This window comes from Electrophorus electricus, chromosome 1 (assembly GCF_041902795.1).
Source record: "Electrophorus electricus isolate QZ-2024a chromosome 1, ASM4190279v1, whole genome shotgun sequence".
NCBI lineage: Eukaryota > Metazoa > Chordata > Actinopteri > Gymnotiformes > Gymnotidae > Electrophorus > Electrophorus electricus.
This window is the reverse complement of record NC_137497.1, coordinates 161,146-182,236: the sequence shown is the minus strand read 5'-3', so window position 1 is coordinate 182,236 and position 21,091 is coordinate 161,146. Positions and strand designations below refer to the sequence as shown.

Below are 21,091 nucleotides of genomic sequence, written 5' to 3'. Positions count from 1 at the left end.
TTTAAAAGTGTCATCAAGGTTTAGGAAAACAAACAGGAAGCATAGACCAGACTATGGTATAGACCTTCAGTCTACCAGCCAAGTGCTCAACACTGAACCTCAGTGGAATGTTTCCTCTTACAAATACCACTCATGTTTTTTATCTTACTACATCCCTCAAAAATCTATCCAGTGTAGCTTTCGCTGTGTTTCTCTGTGTTTCTCTTGGTGTGAAGCCGATTAAAGACAGTCTGCACTAAATCATCTTTTCTTCAAGAGCAAACTTCCCTGTATAGAGGGCGACCCTCTTATGCATGAAACTACTGAGTAAAGACCACACACCTGTTCCAGGAAAAAGACCTGTGTGCACTGAACACAGCTCTTAATGGTGCATTGTAAAGGTGTATGTAGGAACAATGTTGCATTATAAAGTTGTTACCACAATGTTACTAAACGTGTTCAAGTATGTAAATATATATATGTAGAGAAAGAGATGAAAAAGTATCTCTTTCTCTACATATATATATTTACATACTTGAACATATATAAACTGGCTGCACCTCCTACTAATTCAGAAACACTTTGTTTGCACAGATGATGAAGGACCTCTGTCAGAAACGTCCTGTTTCTCTGGAAACTGTGTACTTTACTACAATTTTGAGTATATCTACATTTCTTACTACAATATACTGCAGTTACTCATTATAAATATATATATATATATATATATATGAATCTCCTGTCACATCACATCCAAAAGGTGCTCTGTTGGATTGAGATCTGGTGACTGTGGAGGACATTTGAGTTCAGTGAATACTTTGTCATTTTCAAGTTTGAGATGATTTGTGGTTCATGATAAGTGCTTTATCCTGCTGGAAGTATCCATCAGTAGATGGGTTCACGCTGGTCATAAAGGGATGGTGTAACGAATGCCCGAGTGCCGCAGGGTGTGGAGCAGGATGCACAGGCTCTCTCGACGTTGTGAAACATTTAGGACATAGAACATTTAGGACAATGGTGGCACTCACAAATAACTGTAACAGCGAATATATACACACTAAACGTTAACGATTAAGATTGTAATGTAAACACACGCTATACAAACACTAACAAGGGCTACACAAACATGGACATTAACATTATACTCAGATGCTAACAAACAACGACCAACAGTGAGGCACACACTGACGGAGGTTTAAATAGACTGACAAACACTAACAATTAACCCAGTACAGGTGGGTGTGGCTACAGGGGTGTGGCTACAAACAGGAATAACCCCCCCCCCGCCCCCTGCACGCGGCAGGCCATACCATGTGACTTGGACGGCACAGAAGGAGCGAGAGGTGAGGTTTCAGGGAAGTAGCTTTTATTGTCCATGACAATAAGCAGATCAAAACAAAGCAAAAGAAAATACATGGAGAAGTCGGAGTTTCAGTGGCGCTCGGTAATCTCTCTGTAGTCTGATAATGCACAGCACTGACTTCAGGTACCTGTGGGCTTAAATAAAAGAGGAAAATAAGGAACAGATGTGTGAGGTCAATAATCAGGTGATTGTGAGAGGAGCAGGTGTGTTGTGCAGTCCTGGGCAGGAGTGGGCGTGTCCCTCCTGCTGGACGACCAGCCTACCGTGACAACAGGTCATCCTATCCAACACCAATAAACATGTTCAAAGCCACTTAAATCATCTTTCTTCCCCATTCTGATGCTCAGTTTCATCTTCAACATGTCATATCTACATGCCCAAATGCATTGATTTGCTGTCATCTGGGCTAATTAGATATTTGCATTAATGAGCAGTTGATCAGGTGTGCCTAATATAGTGGCTGATGAGTGTATATTGACAGAATTATTTATATTCATCTAGACAGCAAGTGCTTAATTGCATGTAGAAGAGTGTATAACAAATTGCACTGATCATATAAAACATATGATAATCAGTATTACTACACTTAACAGTAGGCAGATATTTGGTGTGTTTTTGTGGAAAGTACAGGCAGCTGTTGTACCTTCTGAGGTATTTGTTTGTTAAATGTGACATATTGACTTGATCATGACTCATGATGATGACACTGAAATACTGAAACACAAGGCATACCAAACTTAATGCTACGGTACTGACCAAACTTAAACAGTAGTCAGATCAGAACTGACCCAACAGTTTTATTGGCAAGTGGAGGCAGATGCATGTGTGGAGAAGAGCAAGATTTATTAGGGGCAAATCCAAAGTCATGGTTGTTAGGGTCAGTGGTCCAGGGTCAGTTTACCAATATGAAGAGTACAAGGATACATGATAAACAAAGGGGTAGGATAAACAAAGGCTAGGAAACACAAACCAAAAGCACACAAAGGCAAACAGGGGAAGCAGCTATAACAAAGATGCTAGGAAGAACTCGGAGAAACATACATCCAGCCAGATACAGGTTTTCAGATAATCAGACATTCAGTGAACAGCAGACACCTGGAACCAGACAGGGTTTAAATGTATGAACTAATTAACTCAAAACCAGACACAGGTGAAAAGAATAACAGGCATGGAAAACAATACCAAGGAACGGAACAACTAGGAAATAAAGAAAAACAGAGACATGAGGGTAGCCATTCGTGACACAATGAATCACAATCAGATCAGAACTGATCACAGTGCCACATGGATACTGGCCTGGATAAAAAGCTTTAGACACAATATATTAATATATAAATGATATATCTGGTCCAGAAGGTTTTCACAGGGAATTAAAGGAACTGCTGATTTCACATCAGATATTAACAAGAAACAAGTCAAGACATAAGTCAAGACAAACTGTCCTGGCTCCCAAATGGTGTAACAAACTTCCATTGGCTGTCCAGACAGCAGAGTCCCTTGCAGTCTTCAAACGCAGACTGAAGACCCATCTGTTTGTGGAATATTTAAATGATTATTCATCTGGCACCTGTTGGATAACCAAACCTTTAGCACGTATAGTTTGATATTGTTTGTTATTGCACTTATCATGTCTGATATAGAGCTTGTATGTGTTTTGTACATCTAAGCATCAGTAGTGATCCTTGTGCTTCTACAGTATTCTAGTTCACTGGTGTCTTGGACTCTAACCTTCTGTACTGGGTAGGATGTACTCTATGAGTAAATGACAAAGCACTTTTGTAAATCACTCTGCATAAGAGCATCTGCTAAATGCTGTAAATGTTCATGGCATAAGACATAGTTAGTTTAAACTAAAATACTGCATAAACATCTTAGCAAATTCCCTTAAGTATAGCATATACATATGTAACCTTTGTCTCTCAGCGGCTCCCTAGCAAGGTGCACCAGCTGGTGGCGCTGTTTTATTGGCAAGCTTCTCTCTCTCAGCCCATAACAGGCAGTGGATTCTCTCTTCAAGAAATAAAACAGTAGTGACACTATGGAAGCAACGCCACAGCAAAGAACATGAGAAAAGGTGTATGTGCCACCTAGTGGTTATAAATGTTAATAATACTACACATACATATATAAACAAGCAAAAACTAACAGTAACTAATTGATAAGTGAAATGACAGTTTTGTAACTAAATGTTTCTAAATGTAAAACTTCACATCTTGTCTAAGCAGAAATAGTCAGATAGTGTGGGGGAAAAGCCACAAAAGATAACCACGCTAAATTAGTAGTCTGTCTGAAATGTGTATAAGATTTAAGACTATTTGTTTGAATACTAATGCACAGGTCATAGCCCACATACTTCTTCTCTTATGGTAGATATGATGACCACAGAGGTGTGTACATTAGGTTTCAATTTAAATGTGAACATCACATACCGTGATTCAGCTCTCCACTGCACTGTAGCCTTATGGGTCCATTACCATAGAGATTAACAGCCAGTCATGATACAGCATGAGAATATAAACAACAATAAAAGCATCACTAATATTTATCAGTGCAATGCATGCTAACATTACACATACTTTATGCTTTTAACGTAACTGTTTTTCTCTAGCTAAGTCTGATCCAACACTTGCTTCTGTCGTTCGCATTTCTGACTTAAAGAAATAGTTTGTAAACACCCCTGATTTGTTGCATGCTTATAAATGCCTGTATATTCCTAATAGTGTTTTATCTTTCCTTCCTTGATGAATCTTTGTCTTTTTACCTCCAAACAGATTCAAGCCGGTCGGTGTGTATGAAGGACAGAGACAGATGATGGAGCAATGTGTTATAGGTTATGTTTGAGCAAACACAAGCGGCAGCAGCAGCGTCTTTAGTGGATTTCTTTCCAAAAAGATTGTAAATTACAGTAAATGCAAAAATAGTTTATTCGGGAAAGTGTAGATTTTCACTGAGCCACAGTTCTGAACTTTGCTGATAGTTTCAAATATAATTTGATATTATGTAAAATGCTAAAGATTAAATGTAAATTTGTTTAGAAATTTAAAACCAATCTCAACCTAAAGGTGACAATAAAGGCAACTATGATTAAGATGCAGATAGAACTAGCCTGTTTTAAACCTTTAGTGGTAGTGTGATCTGTGCTGTATCATGTGTATTAAAATGTGCTAAGGTAAATAAACCAAATCTTTGCAGGTAGAAGACACTCTCTTAACCACACAGAATTTAACTTTTAAAAATCACTCAAACCCCCCCCCCCCCCCCCCCCCCCCCAAAGAAAACCAAAAAACAAACCAAAAACAAAAATGATCACTCAGGACACCCCCCTCCCCCTTAGTGATACATTAGATCATTCTCCAACCACTTATCTTATGGCTTAAAAAACTCCTACCTCCAGTATAATGGTTACTCTAACCCTAACCCTCCAAGTATAATGCTTAATCTAACCCTAAACCTAATCCTCCAAATGGTTAATCTAATAGTCTCAGGCAGGCTCATTACTTCCTTTGAATCAGAGTGGGACTGCCTCCAATGTCTTCCCTGTCCGTTTATGACAGATGCATCATAGTTAATAATTCTGAAGTGAAACAACCTTTAAGCATAATCTTTAAACAGTCTCATCTAGTACAAAGACGGGTGTCTATGAAACATCTTTCAAGTCATGTTCAACTATCAAATATGAATAAATCGAATAATAAATCAGTAGTTTTGCTAGTCGTTAATATCAGATTAGTTTCAAGTTTGGTTTATTTGTCACATACATAGTCATACACAGTATAACTTGCAGTGAAATGGTTGAGAGTGCTCTGTCCAAACTGAGGAAAAAGAAAAACATGGGTGCATAGAGATTATGCAGAAACATCACTGGTGCTCATGACTCACAGATGTGTTTGAACTACTGAGTCTATATAATCACATGGATTGACTTGGGTTTGCTATTATACATGATCACCTGCCATTAATGCCAGTTGGGAACAACAAAGTTCTTTCTGTCTATCTAACTCAAGTTAACTTCTTGACAGCATCACCTGTTAATAATTAATTAGTTAATTAAATGAGCAACTAAACACCTCTGACACCTCTAACAATGGTTCGTTTAGTCCACTGAACTCTTGGTTGAAGCTGGTATGAGGGCTCTTGATCTAGGCACTTTTAAGAAGACCTGTGTGTTTAAATTAGTTTTTAATTAACCTGTGACCTCTCCACTTTTTGCTGCTGTATTTTATTCCTTGTTTTATGTTATTACGACCCTCACTAAGATGGCTGGCTAGTGGAAGGCATTGTGAGGACCATAAACATGAGGTGGTGAGATCAGCAGACAGTAATGAGGCAGAAGGAAGAGTTCAACATATTTCATATTTCATATTTCACACCTGTAACACCGGCTCTTGGTAATGCCGCCTCTGGCCTCTAGAGGTCAGTTTTAGCTCGTCTCTCTCTGTCTGTTACCTGACTGTCCTCACCTCTTCTTAGTTTGTCAATTAGTCCTTCTGTGTCTTTAAACTCTGTTATGTCCTAGTCTCAGTGTGATGTTTTGTCTCTATCTGTCAGTTCTGTGTGGTTTCTTTGTTTCTCATCTATACTGTTATGGCCTTGTATTTTGGATGATGTTTTCATGTTTTGTCCTACAGTTTGGTTGATCTGCTTATCTTTCTGTTGCCTGATCTCTGCCTGTACTTATGTTACGCTTCTGTCTTTGTGATTCTGTGTGGTTTGTTTCCTAATTCTAAGACTAGTTCCTCACATCCATGTGTAGTCTCACCCCTTGACTTGACCTGACCCTGCAGAAATTCTCACAGTGCTCTGATTCCACAATATGCTACTGCTGGCAGTGAATGAAACTGATCTGTCTTTCACTGAGAACATAGTAGTTGTGTTGCGTACTACATCCTTCCACAAGGTGCACATGGCACAGTTGTTGTTCAAGCTTAAATACCAGAGTAGCATGTATGTACAGGACTAAGTAATGTATCTGTTAGATTAGTGTAACCCAGCCAATGCTTTAGGAGCAGTTGTGCAGACATGATTCTGTTTTCTGTGTTCATACCTGGAGCAGACATTTTTCTGTGTTTATAGTTGGAGCAAGTATGTTTCTGCACTTTGTTAATGGAAATCTTGTAACAATATGGTATGGTTTCACTCCATCCTTTTGTAACGTTGAGCATTAAGGAGGTGGACGCATGTGCAGAGAACAGTGAGATTTATTAGGGGCAAATCCAGAATCAGTCCAGGGTCATAGAGCCAATACGGAGAGCACATGATTACGGGGATACATGATTAAACGGGACAAGGGCTAAGATACAGGAGTAACTAAACACAGAGGCTAGAACTAAACACATGGAAGCAAACAAGGGAGCAGGCTATAACATAGACAAGGAAAAGCTTGGTGCTAAAAGAACAAACTTAAACAAAATGATACAAATATACATACACGGAGTCAAGAAACAAGCACAGCCACATAAACACATTCAAATGAAGAGCCAAAACACAGGCATCAAGACATGGTTTAAATACATGAACTTAATGAGGGACAGGTGTGGGAAATCAAACGAGGGGCAGAGAAAACGAAACTAAGACCAAAACACACAAGACAGGGAAACCACAGAAGCTGGAACCTGGGAGGGACTAACCATGACACCTTTAGTTGCCCTTTGGTTGAAATGTTTTTTTAGCATCCTGATACAGTTAGCTTTATTCTTTGAAAATATTTATATTATTGAACATAATATAACCTTACATGTGTCAGAATAAACTCAGCTCATTTTAAGACCTGACAACTGTGTGTGTGTCTCTGCTTCAGCTCAAGTGTCTCACAGCACTCCGGGAGTTTGACTGACTGAACCAAGACGAGTGAATCCTGAAAATGATCCAAAACAGTTTCAATCTCCTGTGCTTTTGGCAGCAGTGTACGGCTTACAGTAAATATTTTCCATGTTTCATCATTGTAGCATTAAAGGACACAAACTTGGAGATTTTGTGACAATGTGAAGTTCAATAACCTTAAAAGCAAAGTAATAGTACAATGTGTTTATTTGAATAATTATGTGATGTGACTGCATCTTTTTCAGGGAACACAGTTACTAACTGAGACATCATACACGACATCATTCAAATTAAACTGAACATCCAGATATAGAAGACAGCCTTGCTGTGATCATGACACTGGATATTCTGAGGCCACACATCACATATGAGATCAGTTTGACCCGTCTAAGACATGATCTACTGTAATCAGTGTCTGTTCTACCAGGTGTGGCTCAGTGAGTCATGTAGCTGCCTTCTGGATCAGCTGCAGAGGTCTAATACTGTGAGTTGTAGCTGTCCAGAGCTGATGAGGGACAGGACAAGCAACTGTGTGTCTTGTCAGGCATAGTGATAATGGAAGAGGCAAATGCAGAGAATTCACCATTTATTTTTAGAATTTGGATAATATAATTATTATATCATTATAATGTTATAATTTATAAACGTGCACAGACCAATGGGCAGTCAGAGTGCTTACCGCTACCAAACATACTGCACACATCAGACCTGTCATTCCAGCTGCACTGGTAACCTGTCATCTCCCAGATTAAATATATCAGACATCTTCTAATCCACAGGTTTCAGTGCCCAAAAGGTCGCAGATGTGATTTTTTCAGATTTTCAGAAGAAACAAGAGAATAGTGATTTCTAAGAAGAAGAGGTATCTGAAGAAGAAGATGGGAAAGAACAACCTCGCACATGGTGTATCATCTTCAGATGAAGAGGAAATTTCCTGAGATGAAACACAGATATTTTTGTCCAAAAACAGCAAAATAGCATAATCCTTGTCACCATATGACAGTCAAGGCAGGATGCCAAACAATATCATAAGGACAACCCCAGCACCCACACCAGATGCATCTGCTCATGTCCAGGGCATCAACTCAACACTCTACATGCTCATCAAAAAATTTTGGAGGGTTTCTGTAAATATACATCTGGAAAAGGATGGATGAGGCTGACCTGAGGGTCAGATGTTAATAGGGCTGTTAATCATAGTGGTTGTTTATGGGTTTAGAGGTGAGGTAACATCTAGTCTCTAGCATGCAGTGAGTTGAAGGGCAATTTTTCATGCCACAATGGCATTGAAAGTCTTGCAGACTTTTGCAAGAATGCAATGATTTGATTACCATGAGTCAAGACTTGTGAAATGTTTGAGACAAATCGACCATAAGACAGGTCTCAGAGAAGTGGATAGAGTGTTTGCCAAACCTCCACAACCCTGGACCTGAAGAACAGTGGATGACTAACTCGTTCCATTCAGAGCTATATTTTTATTTTAATATTTGTAATATAAGGGACATTCATTGCTAATTATGCATTGCTGTAATATTATTGATTTAGGTTCTTGTTTTTTTTCTATTATTTTATTCTTATTTTTTGTTGTTTAAAATCATATGGGTGGGAGCAATGGTTCAAAAAATGGAGAAAACTATTTATAGTTGAATTGATCATTGTACAGCATATAGGAATACTGTAATGGTGAGCGGTAAGGTGGCAGACACATGTGCAGAGAAGAGCAAGATTTAAAAGCGGCAAAACCAGAATTAGAGTCGTAGTCATAGACCAGGATCATAGTACCAATACGAAGAGTCCGAGAATACATGATAAACAAAACAAACACATGGAGGCAAACAAGGGAAGCAGGCTATAACAAAGACTAGGGAAAACTCAGAGATAAGAAACACGAAGGCTAGGATACACAGAGTACAAACCAACACAACCATACAAACACATTCACAACCATTACATTAAACATACATTTATCACCATTAACACATTCAGTGAACAGCCAAAACACAGGGATCAAGACAGGGTTTAAATGCATGAACTAAACGAGGGACAGGTGTTGAAAATTAAATGAGGTGCGGAGAAAATTAAACTGGAATGGAACTAAAAAAAACACAAGACAGGAAAAACACAGAACACAGAAGCTGGGAGGGACTGATCGTGACAAATACAGTATGTCACTATGTTCCCAAAAATGACTGTTTTTTCCCTTCAATAAAATGCATTCAAAAATACTTTCTGTACAGTTTTACCACTTTTTTAAGCTACACAAGTGCTGATTCTGAGCAAACCACCTTTTCCATTCCATTGTATATATTTTTAATACTTATAAAATTAACCTAAACCTCATATCTTGCTAAAAATGAATGTTTACACCTATGCAGAACTTTATGATCACTATTATTTTTATTAATAATAATAACAATCCTCAACTTTATTAAAGAAAACCCAGGTATTCACAATATTGGTGATAAACTGTTGAACGGCTGAACTGCATGTGGAAACTTGCAACTCTGGCAGGGTAAACAGGTTTCAGTGCCCTGGGCCACTAGTGAAAGAGATGGTGAGATCTAATGTGTGCTGGAATAATCTTACACTGCCTTTTAAAACTAAACATTAAAGGCTTTCAATGACTTCAAATGGTGATGTGGATTTAAACCTTATTGTAATCCCTCCAACCAACCTCGAATTTAAATTATTATTATTATTATTTTTTTTTTTACAAATTTGCTTGAACAATACAATTGATAAAGCTGGTTACCTTAAACAGGCTGTTACTAAAGGTATGCTGCATGTCTAGACAGGCTTTTCTGTTGGTTAATCTCAACAGCACATACCTCCCACACTATGCCACTGCAGATCATCCCATAATGCAGCACTGTCCTGGGGGTTAACTGATTTGCAATGTAGTATGATGCAATAAAGCTGCTTGTGTGAATAGGGCATTAATTTATGAACATTTTTAGTTTGTGTTTTGACTTGGACTCGGTTTTGACTACAACACCAGGGACGGGTATTTGTAGCAAAGCTTCAAAGAGACAGTGCAGACCTCTGATCATAACTGAAATTTCATAAACTGTTCAGTTGGTTCTCAGTTATGCTTTCTTAATTTTTGCCATATTTCATAGACACCTTGAATTCTTCCAAGTCCTTTTAGTATTTTCTTAACAGGCAGTTAGGAACCATGGGAGTTTTAGTAAGGCCCAAGGGTGTTTTCCTGTTTACCTGAGTCTGAAGTTCACTCCTTTGGATTCAAGTCTGCACAAAGTCTGTAGTACATCATGCAACCACATTTCTCATATTTGTGACTATTTCTGTTTGTTACTGACATGGTTGCATCAAGGAAAGAAGATGTCTGAATAAATCATCTAAGAACCACAGTACATTCTATCCTAGATCCACAATGAACTCAGAGAGGCCTCTACTTGTTTTGTTATTTTGTGTGTTTTTATGCAGGCAAATTACAGCATTTACAAATTGTAAGACACAACAAACTGTCTATTTTGACTAATCACTGCCATGGTTGGGTCAAGTAAAGCAGAAGATTGAATGAAGCAAAAACCATAGAAACAAAACCATAGAGCTCTGCCTTGATCCATGAACACTCATGAATGAATGGATAAGTGCTTATAGACTCCATGCCCACCATAGTTGACTTTGGCTTTTACAACATACAGCTCACTTATTGACTGCTGAATACACTATGTCCTGTGCTTCTTCAGGTATCTGTAAAAAAAAACCCAAAAAACCCCCCATTATATATATTTTCAGCATTTGTCTGACAGTTTTATCCAAAGTGACTTACAATTATGACTGAACACAATTTGAGGGTTAAGGGCCTTGCTCAGCAGACCAACCGTGACACGTTCACAGTAGTGAGGCTTGAGCTGACAACCTTCTGGGCCATCACTGCAACATACACATGTGCATCTACAAATACATGTGCACATCTTGGGCACCATTTTACGGAGCTGTAAGGTTTACTTTGTTTATTTACTTTGTCCTCTGGGGTCCAGATATTCTTTTTTTATTTTATTGCTATGACACTGTGACATGATTTATCACGGTGCTGTGACATGGAAGCAGAATAAAAGAGCAGAAAGAAGCATTTTATTTACAGCTCAAACACAAACCAGAGAAACAACCAACAATAAGAGCAGAAAGGAGCATTTTATTTACAGATCAAACACAAAGCAGACTGAGAAAACATTCAACAATAAGCCCAAACACAGAGAGCACTCTCAGGTATTGTCTTGCAGCTTCTTTGTAACATGAAAGCAAAACGCAAAGCTCTGGAGGAGAGTTGTTACTAATACTGGGTCGGACCCTCTCTTGTTATCAGCTAAACAGGCTACTGAACTACACTAAACTGATTGTCGTGGTCAGTGAATCAGTTTGAGTTTTGTGACCTGGTGCCTTATCATGTTGGATGTTTCATTTCAGATGGTAATTTGTGGCTATAAAGGGATGCTGATCATGGTCAGCAACATCACTCACACAGACTCACACAGACATTCAAACGATGCTCAAATGATGTTCGATCCCCTCCATGGTTCTAACCCTATAACTCCTACTCTTTGTTCTTCACTCTATTGTATTTCTATTTCATTTTCGCTTAGTTAAATACCTGTTAACAGTCTGTGTGCTCGACAGGTCTGTCCAGTGTTACATACATGTGTGCACCCACCAAGACAAATTCCTTGTATGGGTAACATACTATGTGTAATAAAGTGATTCTGATTCTGATTAGTGGGTCTATTGAACTGTTCACACAAGGCAGGTTGGGTCAGTAGATTCATGTTGTTTACAACAAATTCTGACCATGCCATTTGTGTGTCACAGCTGAAAGTAAAATTCCTCAGACCTGTTTTCCCACTTTTTCTGTTCATTTTTGCTGAGTCTGTGACCATAATAATCTCAGATTCCTGTTCCTGTCTGACAGCAGTGGAACCTGATGTGGTTCTGCTGTTGTAGCACATCTAACCCAGTTTGATGCATTGTACTTTTAGAATTTTCTGCTTAGTAGAAAAACAGTAGTTGGTGGAGTATGTATTTCTTGTCAGTTTGAATTAATTGGCCAAATGCCTCAGACCTCTCTGTTCAACATGACTCTTTTGCCTACAGAACTGACTGGATTAAAACTCTAGAGAATGTTGCATGTGAAAATAGCAGATGAGGCTTAGTTTCAGAAATACTCAAACCACTCATGAAAGTCAGTCAGGTTACTTTCCTTCCCCATTTTTGTTTTTTGAATATTAGCTCAAACTCTTGACCCATGTCTACATGATTTTATGCATTCTAGTCCTCCCACATGATTGCTGTGCAAGTGTTCACATTAAGTGGACAATCTGTGTGTGTATCTATGAATAGAAAAGCCACTCAAACAGCTTCTCTCTGGGCCTTAATAGAAAATAGCAAATATACTATATTGCCAAAAGTATTCGCTCATCTGCCTTCACACGCATATGAATGCATCTGAACACACATATGAATCTTAATCTATGTCAACCCACCCTTTGCAGCTATAACAGCTTCAACTCTTCTGGGACGGTTTTGTGCAAGGTTTAGGAATGTGTTTATGGGAATTTTTGATCATTCCATGAGATCAGACACTAATGTTGGATGAGAAGACCTAGCGCGTGGTCTCCGCTCTAATCCCAAAGCTGTTTTGTCAGGCTGACGTCAGGACTCTGTGCAGGCCAGTCAAGTTCTTCCATACCAAACCTGCTCATCCATGTCTTTATGGACCTTGCTTTGTGCACTGGTGCGCAGTCATTTTGAAACAAGAAGGGGCCAGCCCCAAACTGTTCCCACAAAGTTGGGAGCATGAAATTGCCCAAAATCTCTTGGTATGCTGAAGCATTAAAAGTTCCTTTCACTGGAACTAAGCGAATACTTTGGGCAATAGAGTGTATAATCCTAGATTTTTATTCAGTATATTTGCACATCTAACTAGGAATAAAACTGAAACCTAGTAGTAACGTAGTAGTAATGATGTTGTCATCAGTATTCTGCTGCACACTCAATGAGGTTGTGCTACTTAAAAATAAAAAGGATTAGTGACAAAAAAAATGAGTACCTCAGTATAATGATCACATTCGCAATTTAAAACAAAACAGTTGAAAATGGAGTGTAAATGGCGCCACACGAAGCTTGTAGTCTTCCAGTTTGCATGGAAGGAGAGCCTTCTGAAGTATAGAAAGGCACTTATTACCGCTCAAACATCTTAGCTCTCGACCCTAATAGAAAATAACAAAAATAATCCTAGACTTCTATTTACAATTGCATGTCTAACTAGGAATAAAACTGACACCAATGTTCAGATTACATCATCACACAGTATTAATGAGTTCATGAATTTCTTTAATGAGAAAATTAAGCACATTAGGGATAATATTAAGAGTATTAACGTGACATGGGGAAACTACTTAGAGATCGGAACACCTATCCAAGAGCCAGAATTTACATCTCTGATCTCATGCTCAAAATCGTCTACTTACTTACTAGATTCGCTTAAGGAAAACCTACCTGAAGCAATTGAACCTTCACTAAATATAATAACAGGCCGCCTTAAACCTTCCATTTATTTCCAAGATCCTAGAGAAAGCTGTAGCTCAGCAGCTAAACTCACACCTGAATCAGAACCAGATACAGGAAGTATTTCAGTCAGAGTTTAGGCCTCATCATAGGACAGAGACAGCACAGAATAAAGAATAATAATCTGTTGGTAGCCTCTAAACAGGGTTAAACCTAACCCTAACCCTAACCCTAATAACCTGTTGTTGGCCTCTAAACAGGGTTAAACCTAACCCTAACCCTAACCCTAATAATCTGTTGTTGGCCTCTAAACAGGGTTAAACCTAACCCTAACCCTTACCCTAATAATCTGTTGTTGGCCTCTAGAAAGGGTTAAACCTAAACCTAACCCTAACCCTAACCCTAATAATCTGTTGGTAGCCTCTAAACAGGGTTAAACCTAACCCTAACCCTAACCCTAATAATCTGTTGTTGGCCTCTAAACAGGGTTAAACCTAACCCTAACCCTAACCCTAATAATCTGTTGTTGGCCTCTAAACAAGGTTAAACCTAACCCTAACCCTAACCTTAATAATCTGTTGTTGGCCTCTAAACAGGGTTATGTCTCTTTTCTTATATTGCTTATATTGCACCATAGATCACATTTTAGTAGACAGACGCGATGGAATCTAATCTAGCCCATTGCTATGTTTGTCAACATACAGAGACTTTTCTGCATACAACAATATTAGCGATGGTGTCCCGCAAGGATCTGTTCTAGGGCTTCTGCTTTTTCCTTTGTATATGCCACATCTATCTGACATTATATGTAAACACTATGCTAGTGTCCACCTAGTTACAGCCAAAACAGAGGAAATATATCATCTTAGTGTTATTGAGGAATGGATAAAAGATGTCAGACAGTAGATGTGGAGAAACTTCCTCTCACTTAATCCTGACAAAACAGAAGTGCTTCTGTTAGGCCCAGAGACAGCCAGGTCCTCACTCTCTAATTACTCAATGAAGCTCAATGATCTCCCAATCACATCTTCTCTAACAGTTAAAGATCTTGGAGTTATTATGGATCCCAGTCTCTTGTACGAAGCTCATGTAAATAATATTTCTAGGACTGCCTTTCTCCACCTCAGGAACATTTCAGAGATTCGGAACACGCTCTCCTCACATGATGCAGAAAAGCTAGTCCATGCATTTATCAATTCGAGATTAGACTAAATTAATGCCTTACTATTGGGCTGTACCATTAAGTGCCTAAACAAGCTCCAGCTAGTTCAAAATGCAAAATGCAGAGTTTTTATTAGAACTAGAAAATTTGACCACTCCTATCTTAGCAAATTCACATTGACTCCCAGTAAAATTTCATATTGATAATATATTACTTCTAATAACCTATAAAACACTGAATGGTCTTGCGCCACATGACCTTATAGAACTCCTAGTGCATTACGACCCACCACGTCTGCTTAAATCAAAAGGTGCAGGCTCATTACTAGTACCAAGAATAAGAAAATCTACCACATGGGGCAGAGCCTTTTCCCAAATTTCCCTAATTTATACACCCTTGTACCTGGACATGTCTAATAATGTATTCTCTCTTTCTGCCAAGGTTCACCTACCCCTGATGTCATGATGTTACTGAGCCTCAACTTGTCTTAGCTGCCATGGCTACTCCCATCACCCTCTGAATCACTTTATAAACATGCACTGGAGCAGCAGTTCACTGCCAATAAGAGGCCTTAGATCTAATGTGCTGCACATCTGCTTAATCTAAATTAATCTAAATTATCTAAATTAATGTATCATATCTTTATACCCTCAATCCTAATAATCTAGCATCCTAATTATGGAATTTTAAGGGTGCTGTTAACAGCTCTTAAGGTACATGGTGCAAATCTGTGATATTGCATTCCTGTTATTTTTTTTTCTTATGTATTTTATTTTAGTCCTGTCTTACAGAGCATCGTTTTATCATCTTCAGGGGGAAATTCCTCCTCACAGAGACCTGATTCAGATGCTAAGAATCAGAGGCATTATAAGAATTATTGTACAAATTCAACTGGTCCGAAGAACAATATGAACACAAAAGATGATGTAGCTTCAGAGAAAAATGTGACACTGTTGCAACAAGACATTTAACTTAGCCATGTTAAAGTCATTGTGTCTATGTACCTACATCCTAAACCAGTGATACATAAAGCCTGTACAGCAACTCTGATAAGAATGTACTATTATGAATGCAGAGACATAAGCATTGTACCCAGGCAGCACACGAGATTACAGGCAGGCGGACAAGTAACAGTGCATACACTGTAACACTGTAACACAGGTAACAGTGCATACACTGTAACACTGTAACACAGGTAACAGTACATAGACTGTAAGACTAACAGAGGTAACAGCACATACACAGTAACACTAACAACAGGTAACAGTGCATACACTGTAACACTAACACATGTAACAGTGCATACACTGTAACACTGTAACAAAGGTAACAGTGCATACACAGTAACACTAACACAGGTAACAGCACATACACTGTAACACTAACACAGGTAACAGTGCATACACTGTAACACTGTAACACAGGTAACAGTGCATACACTGTAACACTGTAACACAGGTAACAGTGCATACACAGTAACACTAACACAGGTAACAGTGCATACACTGTAACACTAAGACAGGTAACAGTGCATACACTGTAACACTGTAGCAAAGGTAACAGCACATACACTGTAACACAAACACAGGTTACAGCACATACACAGTATACCTTACCGCAGTTTGTGCACTTTGGGCACAAAAGATTGTATCAGCATAATGTAACTCTTCCTCATGCATTTGAACTATATAAGAATACATATATATTGTATAAGAACAACCATACATTTGCAAAAACTGCTTGCTAAATATAATAGTTTGTAATAGTTTAGTTTTTATAGAGTTGCTAGAGCATTGCAATTGGTATCAGCCTTTAATGTAGAGCTTTACTTCTTTTGACCATCATGGTTTCCATCAACTATTATGTACAACAATGCAGAAATGAAGACTGTTTAAAATATACTTACTTTTTTTTACTTTTCTGAATTTCCAGAACAGGACCAGAATTACAACCAGTAGTAGTGCAACTGCAGGTATCACAGACAAAAGAATCAGCCGATGTCCTGTAAAGACAAGCGATAATTACTCTTCACTGACATTTAAATTATGCCACAGAAAACCCAAAACTGGTTTAGGGAAGCAGCACAAGATGGTCAGTCGATGAGGGAGGACGGATAAAAGTCCCTGTCATGAGTTTAAATGACAGATGGTGACACTGATGACCTTTTTAGTAGTAGAATATGGAAACAGGAAGGTTTATTACAGTTTTAATTACTCAATTATTGAAATTTAAATCTAAAACTAAATCTATAGAATTTGTATTGTTGATTTGTGATAATGATCAAAAATAATGAACCATGATCCATGATAATGGCTTGGTTAACGAGAACCAAGAAAGATGCTGACATTTTAGAGCTGTAGCCATCTAGCACAGTAGTGGAGAATATTACAATGTTACAATGTGGAGAATGATACAGTGGGGAATTTGGACTAAGATACATAAAATCTAAGATACAGTAAAGTATATCTGAAATATGTTGACGTAAAAAAAAAAGTGAAACTAACACTTTGGATATATTTTCATATTTGGCAGATGCTTTTATTTAGAGTGACTTACAACTTCAATCATGTTCCAGAGGCAGGCAAATGTAGTGTTAGGAGTCTTGCCCAAGGAATCTTAATAGTATAGTATGGTGCATTTGCCCAGACGGGGGATTAGACTCTTGTTTATTAGTTAAGTATATACCCTTACATTTAACAAACCTGTAACTGAAATAAAAAAGAATATCTGGAGAAAAAAAGTAAGGAAAAAAGAGAAATGTAACTGATGTTTTCATAGTGTTTACCTAACACACTCCAGTAATGTCAGTAATACTACATTACCTACTGATGCTGTCTAAACACCATATGGTACAAAATACCATAGTTGGGACCAAAGCTCAGACCATTTAATACAATTCATTTAGATTTAGATTTCTATGCGATTTTAGAGTATAAGTATATATGTGTTCTGCTTTAGCCTACATACCTGACACAGGCTGACAGATGCTGGTTATGATGAGAAGTGCTGTTTGGTTACTGACAGGGTTGGATGCTACACAGCTGTAGGTGTTTTTATCATGATATTCAACTTCCAGAGGCAGAAAAAGTGAGCTGGTTTTAGAATCACTGATAGTGGAGATCACATGGTTGCCTTTATACCAGGAGAGAGTCACCTTATTCACACTGTCCACAGAACACAACACTGGACATGTCAGGGATATGGAGCTCTTTCTTTTTGAATGTGATGCACGTGTGATGTTAGGCACAGGCAGCCTGGCTGAAAAAGAAACAACAGTAGAGAGAAGAACATTACCAAGGAACAATTCAGCTAACATCATTCAAACCATACACATGCAAATAAAAACCTATAAATACATATGATGTACTTTTGAGTTTTGTCTTTAATGAGAAGCACTTGAGTATACAGGAGAAATAAGTTATGACATCATTGTCCTAATATTTATGGATTTGTAATAGTGACACAGAACATTTTTTGTCCAGAGACTATGAAAAGTGTTACATTAATTTAATGAGTCATCATGTCAATAATATCACTAACATTACAATGACAGAAAATCATACTGTGTTTCCTGAACACTGTTCTCAGTGAGAACCTGTCTGACCCACCTGACCTACCTGAACCTGTCTGACCCAGCTTACCTACGTGAACCTGTCTGACCCACCTGACCTACCTGAACCTGTCTGACCCAGCAGACATACCTGAACCTGTCTGACCCACCTGACCTACCTGAACCTGTCTGACCCAGCAGACGTACCTGAACCTGTCTGAGCCGGCTGACCTACGTGAACCTGTCTGACCCACCTGACCTACCTGAACCTGTCTGACCCAGCTGACCTACATGAACCTGTCTGACCCAACTGACCTAGATGAACCTGTCTGACCTAGATGACCTAGGTGAACATGTCTGATGTAGCTGACCTAGGTGACAATACAGCTCCTGAGTGTGACTCATAACTCACTCCCTTTTCAATCACACCAGATATTGTTCATTAGACTGTGCACTTGTGGGATTGAGTCTCCCTTCACCAGTGGGGAAAAGGGGTCAGAGTTTAACCAGTATTTTGACTTTATGCAGTTTACCAGTCAGCTGTTTCGAATTAATTTATGCTTATTCATACATGTATATATGCATACATGCATCCATATTCATCAGTATAACACACATGTGCTGGGAAATTAAGTCATGACCTCAGTGTTACTAACACTGTACTCTACTTGCTTTACCAACTTCCCCATTTATGCAGAAGTGAAAGTGTTTACCAAAGACAAACATAAAAGATGGACAGTTAAAGACCTTTTACTTAAAGACCTTAAAGAAAAAAGTTAACATTTTTACTAGACTCTAATGATTAGGATATTATTTTCAGGTATTTGTGTTTAATAGGTTATGTGAATATCATTAATTGTACCACAAACATGTTGATTTTGGTAAAGTTATACTAATATAATCTTTAGCTTTGAACATATATAATTTTTATTTTTCATCCACTAAGGGAAAATGACAAAGACTCACCATAAACAGTGACATTGAATTGCTTGGTTGAGACATCATTACTTATAATTTGTAGTTGATAAACTCCAGAGTGTGTGATGCTGATGTTGTGGATGGTCAGAGATCCAGTCTGTGTGTCCAGCTGCAGTCTGTTTCTGAATATCTCATCATAATGAGTGAAAGGTTCCATTTTAAATATCTGTGCTATGCGAATGTTTCTAGTACCAAATGTCCACAGTATTCCATCATCACTCTTTACTCCAGTTATGTGAGAGTTTAGAGTGATCGTTTCTCCTTCTGTAACTTCTACTGTCTCCAGGTCTGCAGTGGCTCTCACATCTGGAAACAGAATTATTCAGGAAGATGTGAAATAAGGAGTTTGTGTGTGTGTGTGTTTGTGTGTGTGTGTGTGTGTGTGTGTGTGTGTGTGCAGTCTCCACTGAAACAAAAGGGCAGGCAAATGTAAAGTATAAAGTATGTAAAGTAAACCTTTACACTCATGTAAAACATTTACAACAATAGAACACTCGTTTGCTGTTTGGCATGTGTTGTAATGAATCACATCATAAACCTGCTGATAAATCTGTGATATTTGTACAGTAGGTAGCAGTATTGTAACATGTACATGTCTGCAAGCTGAGGCCATGAGCATCAGAAGTACAGGCATAATATGCAGTGTACAACACAGAACACTACTGGCAGATTAGATCTTCTAGCACCTCTACATGTACCTCATTTTATCTTTAGACAACAGTAACTCCTGGCAGTTCCTTGTTGGGCTCTTGATTTAGGATGCAGCTGCATAACTCATACAAGTGTTTTAAAAAGGCTCCTTTTAGCTGAATAATAATAATAATAATAATAATAATAATAATAATAATAATAATAATATGGTTACAAAACATTCACATAAAAAATCTGAAGCGAAGGTACATAGCAAAGTACACTGGTTTAAAACGGATTAATTTGAAGTAGGCCACAGAATGAATATTCATGATTTACAGGTAAGTAAACTAAGATTAAAAGGCTGTTTTAAAATAATTCTACACCTGTGTTTTAAATAATTCCGTTTAGATGTGATTAGGCTACTTAATTTTGGTCACAAGAAGGAATATTCTATTTACGCTATCGCATGAGTTTTCCACATATTTAACGTGTCTTTTTGAAGACTACTTATATATTAATTTCCATCCTTTTTGCATTCTAAATGAGAGAATAAATGTTTGTGTTTATATTAACCCGTAACGGATAGGCATATGAAAGTACCTTACACACTTACCTCTCCTGTAGAAGTTAACTAAAATGTTAAGATTAATTTCATCTAAATTATTTAGCTCAGATTATTTTACCGACGAACCAACACGAGTAGGTTTCACTCGTGTAAAGAGTATTCAGGAGGAAACAAACAGATATTTGTGAACTTACCGTTAACTAAGACGTGAATTAACAAAGGGGAAAATTGAAGAATAAACGAATAAACAGTCAGCGAAGAAATAATCCACTTTTGCTCGCATATATTCAGCATTCTTTCAAAAATAGGAATCCTTTGTTCTCGTCGCTTTTTTCTCTACCTCGTCCATAATCTGACAATCAAACTGATAGACATATTCACAAGGTTAAAAGTATTGCTTTTCTCGCCTTTTAGAATGTGTAATTGATAACAACGACCGGTAGAAAGAGAACAACATCAGTGCGTGCTAAAGGAATGAGAAACACATCTGAGGCGTATCGTTTAACTGACTCA

General features: G+C 38.0%; 1 protein-coding gene and 1 pseudogene across 9 annotated transcripts in view; one reads left to right on the top strand and one right to left on the bottom strand.

Annotated features, from left to right (window-relative positions):
• The window catches only part of LOC113569083 (SLAM family member 5-like), a 23,661-nt gene extending 2,570 nt beyond the window's left edge, over positions 1-21,091 (bottom strand). For 2 of the 9 annotated variants that reach the window (XM_081701955.1, XM_081701911.1), the window contains exons 1-4: positions 20,773-21,088; positions 19,369-19,686; positions 17,820-18,110; positions 16,759-16,854 (exon numbers count right to left, since the gene is read on the bottom strand). In XM_081701955.1, the coding sequence (XP_081558081.1) occupies positions 16,759-16,854; positions 17,820-18,110; positions 19,369-19,686; positions 20,773-20,872 (805 nt within the window). In that variant the 5' untranslated portion in view covers positions 20,873-21,088. The other 7 variants (XM_081701742.1, XM_081701849.1, XM_081701758.1 and 4 more) reach the window with 7 other exon arrangements.
• Positions 13,569-16,459, top strand: LOC145651133 (uncharacterized; annotated as a pseudogene).